Here is a 15,804-nt window from a genome sequence, read left to right as displayed (position 1 = left end):
GTGGGCGTGGTTATTGTCCGATTTTTTAAATTTTCGGCCATTTAGTATGCTGTACCGAGGTCAACAACTGTGCCAAGTGTGGAAGAAATTAGCGTGTCGCGGCTAGGCCCATTTTACAAAAATTTATAATATTCTTATTTTTCGTCTAAAAATTATTGTAAATATCGATTTTGAGTGAATAATCTTCAGTAGTTACTAAAATATCAGTAGTTTTCGTATTTCTGAAAATTACCGTTATAGGGAGGTAGGCGTGGTTATTGTCCGATTTCGCTCATTTTCAATATCATCCGTCCTCCGCCCGAAAGAAGTACACGTACCAAGTGTCGTTAAGACATCTCAATTTTTACTCGAGTTATTGTGTAGACGGACAGACGGACGGACAGACAGACATGGCTTAATCGACTTCTTTATTCATTCTGAGCATTTATGTATATATTTGTCTATATCTATCTCGATTCGTTTTGCCTGTTACAAACAACCGTTATGTGAACAAAATTATAATACCCTTGTGCACAAGTTGACATGTTGGAAAGGTCTTGTAAAGTGNTACCGATATACATATATGTGATCATAAGTGGGCGGTGCCACGCCCTTTTTCCAAAATTTTACCATAAACGTATTTCTTGGTAAAGAATTGTTGCAAGCGTCAATTTTGAATAAATTAGCTTCAATATTTACTGATTTATCGCAGTTTTCGTATTTCTGAAAATTACCGTTATAGGGAGGTAGGCGTGGTTATTGTCCGATTTCGCTCATTTTCAATATCATCCGTCCTCCGCCCGAAAGAAGTACACGTACCAAGTGTCGTTAAGACATCTCAATTTTTACTCGAGTTATTGTGTAGACGGACAGACGGACGGACAGACAGACATGGCTTAATCGACTTCTTTATTCATTCTGAGCATTTATGTATATATTTGTCTATATCTATCTCGATTCGTTTTGCCTGTTACAAACAACCGTTATGTGAACAAAGTTATAATACCCTTGTGCACAAGTTGACATGTTGGAAAGGTCTTGTAAAGTGTGTCCAGAAAATGTTTTCAAGTTTCATAAACGATTATCCGAATTCTTAAAAATTAGGCTAAAGTGTTGCGAATCAAAAAACGTTGNTCATAAACGATTATCCGAATTCTTAAAAATTAGGCTAAAGTGTTGCGAATGAAAAAACGTTGTTTTTTTTGCTTTTGCCGGTTTAAGGGGCTATCTGGGTACACCCAACATATTTAGTGTTATTCTATAGGCCAATACCTTTCAAACGATACCTTATATATTGAGTTCCTGCTACTAGTTGGAAAGATATAGGGCTAAATGTGTATGCCTTTGTGGGCGTGGCAGATGCCTGAAATTCGAAAAAAGGCAGATTTTAAACTACGACTGAGGTCGCACTACTCNTTTTTTTGCTTTTGCCGGTTTAAGGGGCTATCTGGGTACACCCAACATATTTAGTGTTATTCTATAGGCCAATACCTTTCAAACGATACCTTATATATTGAGTTCCGGCTACTAGTTGGAAAGATATAGGGCTAAATGTGTATGCCTTTGTGGGCGTGGCAGGTGCCTGAAATTCGAAAAAAGGCAGATTTTAAACTACGACTGAGGTCGCACTACTCATTCCATACCATTTATGCCGATATCAGTAGAAGGGAATTTTCTCAAAAACTGGTCAGTCGATTTTATTCTAAGCTTCCTCAAGTCTAGCCCAAAACCTTAGCTTTCATTTGGTATATAGCTTATATCTGTTGTGGAGATATTACGATTCAAATTCGATAAAAATCTAAAAAAATTTACATAGCGCACTTTGCAAGTAGACTACTCAATTGTGAATACAAGGTGCGTCACATAGCACTCGCAAAAGAAATCTTCTGCGAGTAAGTGGCGCGCTAAAAAATGCTTAAAAGGGGTCGCTTAGTTTTAAAAATGCAATAGAATTTATTAGGATTCAACAATGCTCAACCTCATTGTATTCGCGTGCTACAGTTTTTGTATAGTGTGTAGAATGAAAGAGGCGCAGATAAAAGCCGAGCAGCATAAAATTCAATAGTGGTATTCACCAAAATGGGCAAGTGGCCTGACCGTCTGGCAAAAGCAACGACTGTTGACAAAGAAAAGTATTATCGTTGCTTGAGCTCATCTGCTCTTTTGTCAGAGTGCCAGGCCACTTGCTGAAGTTGGTGAATACCAGTAATAATATTTTCCTGATCCGCTCAATAACAAAAATTCAATGTCGATTGTTGCAAATTCATGGGAAAAATAACAAACGCGCTGGGAGCGAACTAAAGCAAGCTGTGGGCATATTGTGCATGTCGACATAAAATAGGGGTATTCTTTTGCTTACGGTCTGGCATGGTGCATAGATAGCATAAATAGCATGATTGAATAACTTCTTTGCTGTTTCATGTGTTCAAACAACAACAAAGTTATCATGCTATTTATGCACCTTTTTAGACAGTAGGCAACGGATCGGAATACTCCTAATGAAATTCTATGAATGAAATGCAGATGCGAAATGCAATGAGCTAAACATCTCGATGAAAAAAGTTTGTGAAATAGCGACAAGTTGCAAAGTTCCAAATAAATAAAATAAATATATAATAAACTGGGAAGAGCTGTAACTGAAATTTGCTTTTGCCCAATTTTTTTTTTGAACGCTCCTATTCGAAATACATATACACACCTATGGTGAAGATAATAGAAACGCGACATTTTGACAGGTTTCGATTCAATGTTTATTGATTTTTTATAGCTCATTTTCCAACAAAGAATCAAATAAATCTAAATTTCAAACTTTTGCAAAAATTAGAAAATTTCAACAAAGTTTGATCACAATTGTAGACTTTCTAATTAGAGTTTTTATCTAAAAAAATGGTCGTACATAAATACGTTCTCTGGAAAAAAATCCGTAATACCGCTGGCAAAAAAAAAATCCAAACTCAATGAGATTTTTTATAAACTAAAAAATTGCACTAAAATTTAATACAAATTACGTTTAAAAGCAGGAATAACGATAAGCAGTGATTTTCGAAATTTCAATTCAAGTAGGCAGATGGGAAGAATTTGTTTATATGGTACTTGAATATAGCAGTGTGTCAGCTAAAAAATATTTAGTTGAAATGATTTAAATCTTTTGATGTCAACAACTAATAATTATTTTTTTTGCCTATATTTTTGTAATAAAAAATAAAAGTTAAAATTTGACTTTTATTTTTCCGATCAAAAATAAAAGTTAAGATTTAATCGTTATTTCATCAGATTGTTATTACGTTGGAAATGTTTTATTGATACGTACATATAAAGTAGGTAATAGTCGTTTGTGCATTGATAAGAAAATATGCGATGCAATAAAATAATATGAAGATCGATAGCAGACTGCTATTTTAGATTCAAAAAATAAAAGTCAAATATTAACTGGCATACAAGTCAAATATTAACTGTTATTTTTTAACGTAAGAAGTAAAAGTCAAAACTTCAACTTATATTTTTGATCAAAAAAATTTAAGTCAAATTTTAACTGTAATTTTTGACCGAAAAAAAATACAAATCTTAACTATTAATTTTTGATCGAAAACATATCGACAAAAAAAAACGCACATTTATCGAATTTTGGAAAAAAGCATAACCGTTACTGTCTCTGTTAAAAAGTTTACAATTTCCTTTTGAATTTATATAATTCTTGTTAGACGATAGCTTATATTTCTGTAAAAAGTTAATAAACATTATTTTTGGGTATATATACGTACATAAGTACAAACGTCTACTTCAATATAAGCGAACTGTTAGCAAAATTAATTGACAACGCTATGTTACTTCAATTGCCTGCTTCTCAATTTTAGGAAAAATTATAATCGGGTCGATAAATGATACAGAGGATATAATATTTTTCAATATTCTGCCGCGCGCTTCTTAAAACAATATTAAAACTTAAAATTCCACATTTTATAGAAAATACAAAATTTTTTAATTGCAGTCTGAATTACTTTTTATTTACAACACATATCGGACACCTGAGTGGAAGATCGACCTATCTCAGCAGCCAGTTCGAAAGCGCCCTATCTTCCTGTCAGTCAAGAATGTGCGTCTGGGCACTCACGTCACTGTTCCCAGCTATAATTTTGAAAAAGTAAAGGACCTAGTCGCCAAACATGAAGTATTTTGAAAAATTAACTTTATATGCAAATGCAAAATAATGCATAAATTAAATTTATAAAATTGATACACTCTTTAATATTACTGAAAGTACCTTAGGGAAATATTATTTTACATGCAAACTAAATTTTGCTTCCCTTAATTACAATAATAGCATTTCTGTTAGCTTTAGAGGTTATTCAAATGAAACAACTTTTGCTGCTACTTCATCAAAATAAATTGTGACTTCATTGTGACTTCAGGCAAACAGCATGCACCATCGAACTCCTACGCATGCATACGCATACAATTCCATTCAGTATGTATTAATGTGCATTAGGGTTGTTCAACAAAAAAAGTCTAAAATGTTAAGCCCTCACATCCTAGGATTTTTCTATAAGGAATAAAAAAATACCCATATTTTTTTTGGTAAAATAAAAATTATATTTAGAACATTTATGATTAAATGTGTGTACATGCATACATTAGACCGCATCATAAAAAAAAGTTCGCTTTACAACCCTGAGCCTAAAGTATTTTCCCTTTTACATTTTTCGTCACATCTTACAGTGTGATACATCGCTATTCTTACATCGGGGAGTAATTATTAACCGACTTCAAAAAATGGATGTTATCAATTCGTCGGAATATATATTTGTTTTTGTACATGTGTTACCGCATAACTTTGAACCTGTCAACCGATTCGATAATTCTTTTCTTATCGGAAAGCTGGTACCTCAGGGGTGGTCTCATACTGATTTGGTTTAAATCTGATCATTGGACCATGCAGCAATAACCGGTCGGATTAGATCATGAAGAATTGAAGTCGGTTATGTTTTGTGCTTAAAAATTACTTGTTAATCTTCTAAAGTACATTGATCTTAAGTTTTCTAAGTCTAATGTACACACATGTATATACAGTAAGCCGCTGTAGCCGAGCGGTTAAAGTTGCCTTCTACCACTCCGAAGGATCTGGGTGCGAGCTCCGGTTTTATTAACAGCGGTCGCCCAGCAATCGTAAACGTCCTCCACAAAAAAAGCTTTTCGTAAAATCTATTTGCCGTTCGGAGGCGGCGTAAAAATTTAGGATCCTCCATTTGTGTAATAACATCAAGACGCACACCGCAAATTGGAGAAGNCAGCAATCGTAAACGTCCTCCACAAAAAAAGCTTTTCGTAAAATCTATTTTCCGTTCGGAGGCGGCGTAAAAATTTAGGATCCTCCATTTGTGTAATAACATCAAGACGCACACCGCAAATTGGAGAAAAGCGCGGCCAAAGATTTAGCAAAAGTGTAAACGTCAAAATATTATATCAAGCCCGAACCGCCAAAAGGGCGTAAGTCGATGTTCAGACACGAAACTTTTGCTGCGGAAACTCGAAGCTTGTAGGGGAGAGAGCGACGAGGAAAGGGGACGGGTACCGAGTCGCCCGTACTCGGGAAACACGCTTTGTGCTCTCGTTCGTCTGAGTAATTCAAGTTGGCGATTCACAGCTGACAACAACAATTGCGTACAAAAGAGTTTCTGTGTGTGAATGCAAAGGGCTTCACCAAAAGAGAAATCGCCGATAATAAGAAACTGGAGTTTCCGTGTTTGAACGCAGACTAAGCGACATAATGTTCGATTTTCTGTTTTTGACAGAAATCAGTTAATAATTGCCGTGTTAATAAAAAGAACGCCTACTGAAAAAATAAATTTTTGTCGCTTAAGCCCTTTTGGCGGTTAGAGCCAGTAAAGGTCAGCTGAGTATTCAGAATGAGCCCAGGGCTACAAAATAAGCGGAAAGCTGCTTGATAATCAAGGTTTCAACGGCCCACATATTTACGGTGCACGCGACAATCTGCTGTGACCTTTATTGTCGCTTATCTGCATATTACTGCTTACGTATGTATGTACGTATGTTGAGGACGATATGCTTAGGTTGCTGAGAAGCACGTACAAGGCTACTTGAATATACATATATGTATATTATACTGCATCACCAAAAAAAGTTGCGGTTTTTACGCTGGGATTAAAATATTCACTATATTTTTAGACGTTTACCAAAATATTTCGGAAAAATATTAAGATTTAAGCGACATGAACCGATTTGAAAATACCTCCAAAAATGGAGTGTTTTTATTAATACAAATAGTTTCTTGAAGAAGTTTTTGGAAAAAGTCCCCTCAGATGACCTAGCCTAATCTGTTTTGTCATCTCAGGGGACTTTTTTCAAAAACTTCTTTAAGAAACTATTTTTATTTATAAAAAAAAACTCAATTTGTGGAGATACTTTTATATCGGTCCAGCTCGCTTAAATCTTAATATTTTTCTGAAATATTTTGGTGGACGTCTTAGAATATAATACATTTTATAATTCCAATCGAAAAACAGTACCGATTTTTTTTATTGTATGGGGAGTGATGCAGTCTAATGTATATGCATGTAAAAAATTACTAAAATATGTACCTGCTGTACTCTTGTTAAATTTGAAATGCTATAAAATACCAAATTTCGGTGTTTTCTTTCATTGACATTCATTGACTCTTGTATATATGTATGTATGTATGTATGTACGCAAATATGTTTTTATGCATATTGGATGCGTAAAGTGTCAACAAGTGGTCAATGGATATTTTGCAAAACCGAAAGGACTTTTAGTAGCATTTTCCGTTCGAATAGAGAGCAAAAAATCGCAAGTCACGAATACACATACATATGTACATACACAAGTTAGGCACTTGTTGCTTATGCTTGTTTTCCACTTGGAAAAGGTACGAGCCCCGAGTTGTGTGCAAAAAAAAAACAATTTTCAATGAAATATTTTCCTAGAGTTTGACATATTTTCCCCCAATTTTGTTAGGTGCTATTCCCCAAATGCTGCTGAAATTTCATATTTGACTTACAGCAGTGAATAAGACCTTGATATACATACAGTGGCGGTCAAAAATGAATGAATGGTGTTTCGTTTTTAATATTTACAATGCTTTTCAAGCTAAAATTTGTTTGATACTTTTTCATAAAAATATGGTTCATGCTTTCACAAAAACTATATATAAATCATACTTTCAAATTTTGTGCAGAAATGAGAAGAATTCCACAAACTTTTGTTTAATTTTCGAGTTTTTAACCAGAATTTTTAGAAATTTTTTGGGTATGCAGTTAATAAGCTTATAAAATTCTAATAAAACAAGCGCAGGTCTTGAGTGGCTAAAAAATCGCATTGATTTTTAATAATTTTTTTTTTTTGTTGGCGGCGTTTTGCACTTTTTGCGACATCAACATGAATTTCTTGTGAAAGAATATGCGCAGGACCGTTTGAGAAAAAAATAGAAAAGTCAACGCCAGTTTTACTAAATTTCGCTATTTATATGAAAAAACTGCAAAAGCCGTCAGCAAAAAAAATCATTAAAAATCAATGCGATTTTACAGCCGCTCAAAACTTGCACTTATTTTAGTAGTATTTTATAAACTTGTTAACTGCATACCCAAACAATGGCTGCATTTCTTTATTCATTCTGAACGTTTGGAATAAACTTTTTTGTTTACTTATTCTTTAGAACGTTCCTGATGATATGTTAACGTATATTTCAAAGGCATTCTGTTTATTCCGGCTGTGAAATGGGATTATCCGGAATGTATAAAGAAACGCAGCCTATTTCTAAAAATTCTGGGTAAAAATATCGAAATTTGGAAAAAAATTTTGAAATTTTTCTAAATTCTGTATAAAGTTTGAAAGTACGATTCATACAGTTTTTGTTAAAGCATGAACCATATTTTTATAAAAAAGCTTTAAAAACATTATAGCTTGAAAAACATTGTAAATATTGAAAACTAAACACAATTCATCAATTTTTGACCGCCACTGTATATACTATGTACTATGTGCATATACTACATTTGTACATACATAAGCCTGTACATGAAAGATGCCTGCCCTGCAGAAAAAAATTATCAATTGAAAAAAATAACCAACTTGAAGTTAGCTTTTTTGCGGGATTTCTATAAGATATATACCTTGTAGTTAGCTACGAAAAGCTAACTGGAAGCTAGTTANTACTATGTGCATATACTACATTTGTACATACATAAGCCTGTACATGAAAGTATGCCTGCCCTGCAGAAAAAAATTATCAATTGAAAAAAATAACCAACTTGAAGTTAGCTTTTTTGCGGGATTTCTATAAGATATATAACTTGTAGTTAGCTACGAAAAGCTAACTGGAAGCTAGTTAAAAAGTAATGCAGGAGTGATGCAGACGTAATCGGGAGAGTGTTTCCTTTGAACAAGTTTCTATTTAAATATCCTCATAAAAATTTTACTTTGAATACATTTTCTTTCTGCATTTCACAAATACTTTTTCGAATTGAGGAAAAATAAAAGGAAGATCGAAATTTTATATTATCATTTTGAAGCTATGTCTTACGGAGTTCGAATATCGGACCACCTACAACGGAATATATACCAAAACATATACGAAATGTAATAAGATAAAGTAAATAAATAAAAAAAGTTAAAAAAAAAAACAAAAAAAATATATATGTTTTAATTTATATTTTATGTCCAAAAGTAGCTAGTTTCAAGCCAGTTGACAGTTGCAGTTGCAGAGGTAACCACTCTTGACTATTTCGCGGCCAACGCCATACAAATACAGTTAGCTTTCTTCAAAGAAAATATACAAATAATAGTGACCTTCAGTTCCTGCCTAATCAACTTCAAGTTAACTTATAGTGATATACATTTCCCGCAGGGTGTCTTTTTGTCATTTGCTTGCGGTGAAATATGAAGGTAAATCCTAATTTTTAATAACGCTACTTACCTGCCTTCATCCTCGGTGCTGCTGTCGCGTGACTGTGACGTCTGCCTGCCGCGCCCTAGACGCATTATGTTGCGCACCGTACGCATGGTAAGCTTCTTCTCCTTGGGCTGTGGACTTTCACTGCGGCGCATGGCAGCGGCAAGTGCGCTGGCGCTACTACTGCCACCCGCTGTTGTTGATGTGATGGTGGTGGTGGCATTTGCATTGGGTGTGGTGCTGAGTAGAGTGGTGACACTGCCGCTGCGACCAGTTGTAGGTGATTTGCCAAATTTGTCAAATTTTAATTCGATTCTTTGGCGGCTTGACGATACGCTGGTTGTACTGTGTTGCGCGGCGGTCATAACGCGCCGCAGCAAATGGCGTTTCTTTTGCGTGCCATGCGATTCACTGCCACTGGATGCGGCGCCACCACCCGATTCTGTGGGGAAGCGAGAGGTGTACTGAGATTTGGACGTAGGAGGGGACATTAAAATTTTCTACAAAAAGAATTTCCTTTTTGCATTTGCTTAAGTTTGGGATGTTAATTAACAGTTACATGGCACTTGTTTAAACCTTTTTCAGTTTTAGAAATGCTTTAGGTCTTAGTTTCCGCATTGTGTGTTACAACTCTGTAAGGATTTTTCTAGTGGAAACTGGCAGCACATTTTTGTCAAATAAGCTTCAGAAGACATGCAAACTCGCAGCCGATATTTTTTATATTCTTTCACTCGGAAAACTTTGAGATCCTAAGTACTAAGTAAACTTATATTATTTTGAGCTGTGGTTTTTATTTAATTTTAAAGTATCTGCTCCTCTATTTTCTTGATCGATATTGTCTTCGCTACTTTTTGATTGAAAGCATATATTTAGCCACAAAATATAAAAAGTGTCGAAAATTTTAAATGCTGAGATTGATTGGTTGCAGTGGTTGCAATGGTTTGAACCCTGTAATGGGATTTTGAAATCACCTAAAAGTGTGCAACAAGAAAAAGTTACGGGTGCAATGTTTTATCAGGCCAATCTCTGGCAGTATGAAGGACATGTTACTAGATCTTGCATGTTGTAAGACGCACCTGGTATTCTATAATTCCACCTGAAGACGACTATACCCTCCACACATCGAGTAAAGTCATTGCAATTTGGAAATTTTGTGCCGCACTTTTATTTACTCCAATTCCTTGGTATTTTATAGTCGTTGGACAGCGGGTTATAGCAGGCGGGAGGATAAATGGCATTTTAACCGAACGACCACTTATTTCTGCACTCTAAAGTCAGCTGAATTTTCAATAAAAATATCTATCTGCACTAGATCGATCTATTGTCATTAGAGTGCTCTCTATAAATTCGCTACATAGTCTGTATAAGCCACCACTTTGATTCCCCGTCAATTTATGTAGGTTTACTAGGAAATATTATACATATTTAGCCCACTTACGGCCAATGCGGTCTGGATTTTTTGGAATCAAATTTTCTTAACTATGCTCCTCTTCTTATCAGAGACACGATCCACGACGAAGGAAGAAGCGAACTACGCCATTATTTATATTAAGGACTTTCTCAATGGCTACATAGCAAGCTAAGCTTGGCTATTATTATTATAACTCCAAAATGTATTTCATTTAGGGCGGTGTTCCTTTTGTACCCAATATTCAGATCTAGAAATACTGAAGTTAGCAACGCGGTGACCATATTTTCTCCTCTTTAGAAATAAAGATCACCCTTATCTCCTTCCAGCTTGGCGGTACATGATTCAAGCTGGCGTATTCTTAAAGATTTTGCGCCAGTGTTGGTTGGTTGGTAATAGCGCCATTTTGCTGCCTACCTGTCAAAGTTTTGTGCAATTTAAACAAACCGCTTTTAACTGCTTATAAGTTTGGGCATATCGCTTAGTGTAGCACCAGTTAAATCCGTAACTACTTCATTATTTGTTTCCCAAAAGTTTTATGTCCTAAGGAAGTCAGGAAGACATGAAATACTGGAGCTGCGGCATATATGTATGTATCTTTATATGGAAGTCACATTCTATAAGATTCTATAAGGAAGGCATGCCTAGGTGGCCAGTGGCCGGTGATAGCCGCTACAATTCTAAATACATCTACCCTTGACCTACTTAGCAGCTCTTCTGTTCTTTTCCAGCTACAGTTAGGCAAAAGCTCACGTGCTATCTTGCAAGTCTGAATCTGTTCCTTGCACGTGAACTTCTGTTTATATTTGCATGATAGGTATCCCAGTACCATCGCTATCGATTCATCAAAACAAGCTCCCGCCTTGGCCAATTCATCTGCTCTCTCATTGCCTGATATATTTCTTTGGCCGGGAACCCAGACAAGAAGGTAGACATTGACTGAGACGCCGAGCGTAGCTCCATCTTGCATTATTTGACTAGCTTAGACTTGGTATCAAGAGATGATGTACATAGCGTGAATCGCCGCGTTTACTTTTCTAATAGCACTTTTATCTAGTAACCTACAGGCCACACCCATGCCCAGGACTTCGGCCTGAAATATGCTGGCATGGTTCGCCAGCCGCACAGGCCGATTCGCACTAAGATCCTGGGAATAGACTCCCCCCACCCCCCCTCACAACGCAGTCCATCTTGAATTTTTTTACTCTAAATACAGATAGCTTCCTTATCATCGACTTGGAGCCTTCTCTAGTCCCTCCAGGATGGCAACTGCATCAGTACATGCTTGCTGAAATCCGAACATGTAGTTCGTGGTTTTATTTTATTGCGCCAGTGTATTTGTGCGAATTTGTAGAAGACACGTTATTTAATGTTCCATTTAGGCATCTTTAAATCGAGTAGCTTGTTATAAATAGCGCCTTAAAATATGCGCCAATACATTTCATTAAACTTTTATTTCATTGGTAAATCGAAATCATATAAGAGACACTTGATAAAGTTTTGCTTTCTACACTTGGGCTTTTCAACAAAAGCACTTTCTTTTACTGTTTTTCATTCATCCAAAAACTTATTTGACAAATTATGTTTTTTATTCACAATTCAATTTTCTGGTTTATTTTGAGATCCCACTCATTTATAGTTAGAAAAAGTATAATTTGAAGCACCTAACTTGAATACTAGTTACTTTAAATTCTAATAGCAGGCGTAAGCAAGGAATGTTTTTTTGTAAAAAAATTACGTAGCCAACAACCTACGAATGTTCATTGCGAATTTTCCAGCCACCTCTTTAAAGTTAGTATATTTATCCTTCAACTTTGCATAATTTTTATCACACTACACCCCATTTGGTTTTTGTTGTTTCACAAAAACATTACTTTATAACAATTTTATTTATATATTCATCAATTATGCATCTTCGTGTTACTGAAGCGTACTACTTTCGTTTTTTCCATGCCTACTGCCTGAAAGCATGCTGCATTATTCAGTATTTAAATTTCACTTTACTTCACTTCAGCTGTGTATTTGGCAATCATTCAAATATAGGAAAGTTTTTTAAAAAAGTTTAAATTTCTTGACAGGCAGCTATACATATGTATGTACATATCTGTGGTCAATAATCGATTAAGTCGAAAAATCTGAATTCGAGAAAAAACGTTTTAAACATTTGGACTGTAATGTAATAGGTTCGTCTATAACTTTTTCAAGAGCATAGCTAGCGGGATGGGGATTTTACGTAGGTACACAAGTAACTCAATTCTTTCTTAAGTCGACTTAGGCGGTTATTACTTATGACCACTGATATATTGCTCTTAAGTTGATAGCTCGCTGTAGCCAGTGTGTTATATTTTTTCTAAGCGGAATGGACATTTTAGAAAAAATTATTAAAAAATTGCATATTTTTAGGCTACTTATTTCTTGTGCGTCTTATATCTTGTCTTGTGAGTCTTATATTGAATTTCTTAGATTTACGTGCTCGTAACACTTTTTATTATACTTTTATTTAATCAATGTTCAAGTCCACTTCTTCTTAGCCTTTTCTTTCATTCTTTCATTCCATAAAATTTTATACACTTCAGTTTTATTATATTTTCCTTGTCAAACCCTCCAATTTTCTTGCGCGCTTCCGAAACATTATAATACCACGCCGTAAACTTATTTTTTTTTTTAACTTCTTTTCAAGTTGCTAGCACACTGAATAGTGACATGCAAAGTAATTCCATTTGCAACTTTGCTCTTAACCTCTTCTTCTGGCAGCGCGCCGACGTTTCACTATTAACTTTTTCTGTGTTTCGAAGTTGCGTACAAAAGCCAATGGCATATTTTGCCAACTCCCACTGCGCTTATCACTACATTATTTTTGAAACTTAAAAAAACTTTTAGCACTCAACATTTCGCGCTCCTAATGAACGCTTCACCCCTTGTTGTGCCAATACGGTTTTTGCATACTTTTATTTTGTTTTAAAAAAAAAGTAAAATTTTTTTTTCCAAATCATTTTTGTGTGATTTTCTTTCACTTCCCACTAAGTAAAAATTAAATTTTTGAACATTCACTTTACCTCGATTCAGACTACGCTCCAGATTCGCTATGTTCTGTTCGATGTCGAGAAGCATCTGTTGATCATCGTCCAAACTTTGGCTGCTGCAGCTAATATTGTGCTGCTCCTGTATGGGTCGCACCAGATTGGTCGGCTCAAAATTGCCAGCAGCATCGTCGGGCGATGTGTATCTCGCTTCGAATACAACAAGTGCCTGCAAAAATGGAAGGAGACGCAGAAGTAGAGAAAAACAGAAACCGAGTTTGCTTTACATAAAATTCAGTACATTACGAGTATGTAGTTAACTACAATAAAGAGCGAGCTTATAATGTAACTAAGAGAGCAAGAAGAGTGTGTGAGGGTAAACAAGTGTCCGAGAGTCCTTTANGTATCTCGCTTCGAATACAACAAGTGCCTGCAAAAATGGAAGGAGACGCAAAAGTAGAGAAAAACAGAAACCGAGTTTGCTTTACATCCAATTCAATACATTACGAGTATGTAGTTAACTACAATAAAGAGCGAGCTTATAATGTATGTAACTAAGAGAGCAAGAAGAGTGTGTGAGGGTAAACAAGTGTCCGAGAGTCCTTTGATTTGGCGCGCATTTTCCGAAATGCGTTTGTAGCGCATTGAAGGGCCAATGGCGAGGTGTTGGCGGTTGTTTTGTGTACACCAGCGTCTTTACACCACCACTACCCGGTTGCGTCCTTAAGCCTGGTTGGTGTTCGGGGTTTCACGATTGGCCGGCACCTTGACGCGTGCGAAAAATGCTTCACTCACATGGAAAAACAGCTGTGCCGGCTACCTTGACGTTTAAGTAAATAATCCATTTTGCCACTAACCATTCTCCGTTAGGTGGGCGATTTTCACGCTAGTTGTTTTGTGTTTTTTGTTTTTTTTTTTTTGTTTCGAGTAGCGTATAACCACGTTCGTAAACAGCTCAGTTTAAGGTCATTTGCAACAGGTTGAAATGATCTGCACGGCAATTGACTATAAAACCCATCGCTTTGCGTCCTTCAAATCCAGGCAAATGGCGCGTTTTTGTCGTGAGTCGCATACGGCTACGGGACAAGCTGCAGCATATTCGAGCGTTTAACCAAAAAAATTATATCGCATTGTAACATAAAAGACTCTAAAAAATTTAATCTGAAGTAAAAGTAAAGAATTTTTTTTTATTTTTTATTAGCTCGTTTTAGCTGCTCTTCACTCATTGTCCTTTTCCTTTATTCACGCACTTGGTGCTGGTATCAAGTTAAGCAGAAAATGTAGTCAAGGATATTTTAGTTGTAATGCGTTAGATGTGTGTGTGTTGATGCAGCAGCGCTGCGTACGAGAGAGCAATAATGTTTTTAAGACCTTTGCTGCTACAAGGCTGGGTGCGGTAATTTGACTAGGAGTATAAGCAACAAAGCCTCAATAACTTGAAATATGTATGTATGTAATATATACAATTTACTACGAAGTGTGCTGGTGCGTTAAATTGGCCCACTGCCCACTATGCTTTTAAGTATACGGTTTTATATAAAAAAATGTCAAGCCTTGATAACGACCTTTACTTTTTTTTTATTTAATTTTTTTTCTTTTAATTTTGAAATTTTCGCGGATGTCTTTAGTTTGTACGTAGAATAAAATAAAGAAGTGCTCCGTGATGTTTATATTTTAAGGACCACCCTAAGCATAGGATTTTTCGTATACCTTAAAATTACTGTCATATGGGAAGTGGTTGTTATTTTAATCCGTTTTCAAAAAATTTCAAGCTCTCCTACCCTAAAATAAATAATAAATAAATGGGTTTGGAACCTAATTTTATATTTCAAGTGGCGTTTTTATTTTTTCTTTCTGACGTCAGCATTTAATTTAAAGGAATTTGTAATTTCACAGATATGATTAATTCCAAAAATTATATAAAAAATTCAATGCAGTTTAGAATAATAATATGGGCACCAAGTGAAAGCGGAAATTTCTTAAGAATTAAAAAAAATTTAATTTTTTGGATTCACAAGGATGGATAGGTAAGTTTTTATGATGATAAAGTTAGAAGCACGAAATTCGAGGAGGTTATCGAGTTTATTTAATTCCTTAACATATAATTTCTTCAAAAACTAATATTGCGAAATTTCAAGGATAAAAATTTGAAAGAACATTTTCAATACTTTCTAGTCCTTATGCACCAAAAAATTCAATCTGATTAAATTCCACAGAATTTCCTCTTTAATTTGATATCCATACTTCTTCTCTAAGCATATTTCTCTGAATTTTTTAAATCATTTTTGAATTACTGACGCCAGAGTCAAAAACTGAAAACGGAATTTCACTATACTTAGCCCATGGAATTGCGAATATATTGATGTTTGTGTTTAAAATTTACCATTGCGCGGTGTTATATGTATAATGAGCTGGACATTTATAAAAAAATATCAATTATTAAATAAAAAAAGAAATATAGCCAATACTGGTCA

The 15,804-nt window shown here is 35.2% G+C and overlaps 1 protein-coding gene across 3 annotated transcripts in view; it reads right to left on the bottom strand.

Moving 5' to 3' along the window:
* LOC108358124 (otoferlin-like) overlaps positions 1-13,556 on the bottom strand; it is a 43,037-nt gene extending 29,481 nt beyond the window's left edge. For 2 of the 3 annotated variants that reach the window (XM_017609292.1, XM_017609290.1), the window contains exons 1-2: positions 13,367-13,556; positions 8,927-9,344 (exon numbers count right to left, since the gene is read on the bottom strand). In XM_017609292.1, the coding sequence (XP_017464781.1) occupies positions 8,927-9,344; positions 13,367-13,421 (473 nt within the window). In that variant the 5' untranslated portion in view covers positions 13,422-13,556. The remainder of the gene's footprint in view (positions 1-8,926; positions 9,345-13,366) is intronic. The other variant, XM_017609293.1, reaches the window with a different exon arrangement.
* Between the last annotated feature and the right edge of the window lie 2,248 nt (positions 13,557-15,804).

This window comes from Rhagoletis zephyria, unplaced genomic scaffold, assembly GCF_001687245.7.
Source record: "Rhagoletis zephyria isolate East Lansing unplaced genomic scaffold, Rhagoletis_zephyria_1.1 Rzeph_scaffold_00210, whole genome shotgun sequence".
Classification (NCBI taxonomy): Eukaryota; Metazoa; Arthropoda; class Insecta; order Diptera; family Tephritidae; genus Rhagoletis; species Rhagoletis zephyria.
This window is presented reverse-complemented; position numbering and strand designations above follow the sequence as displayed.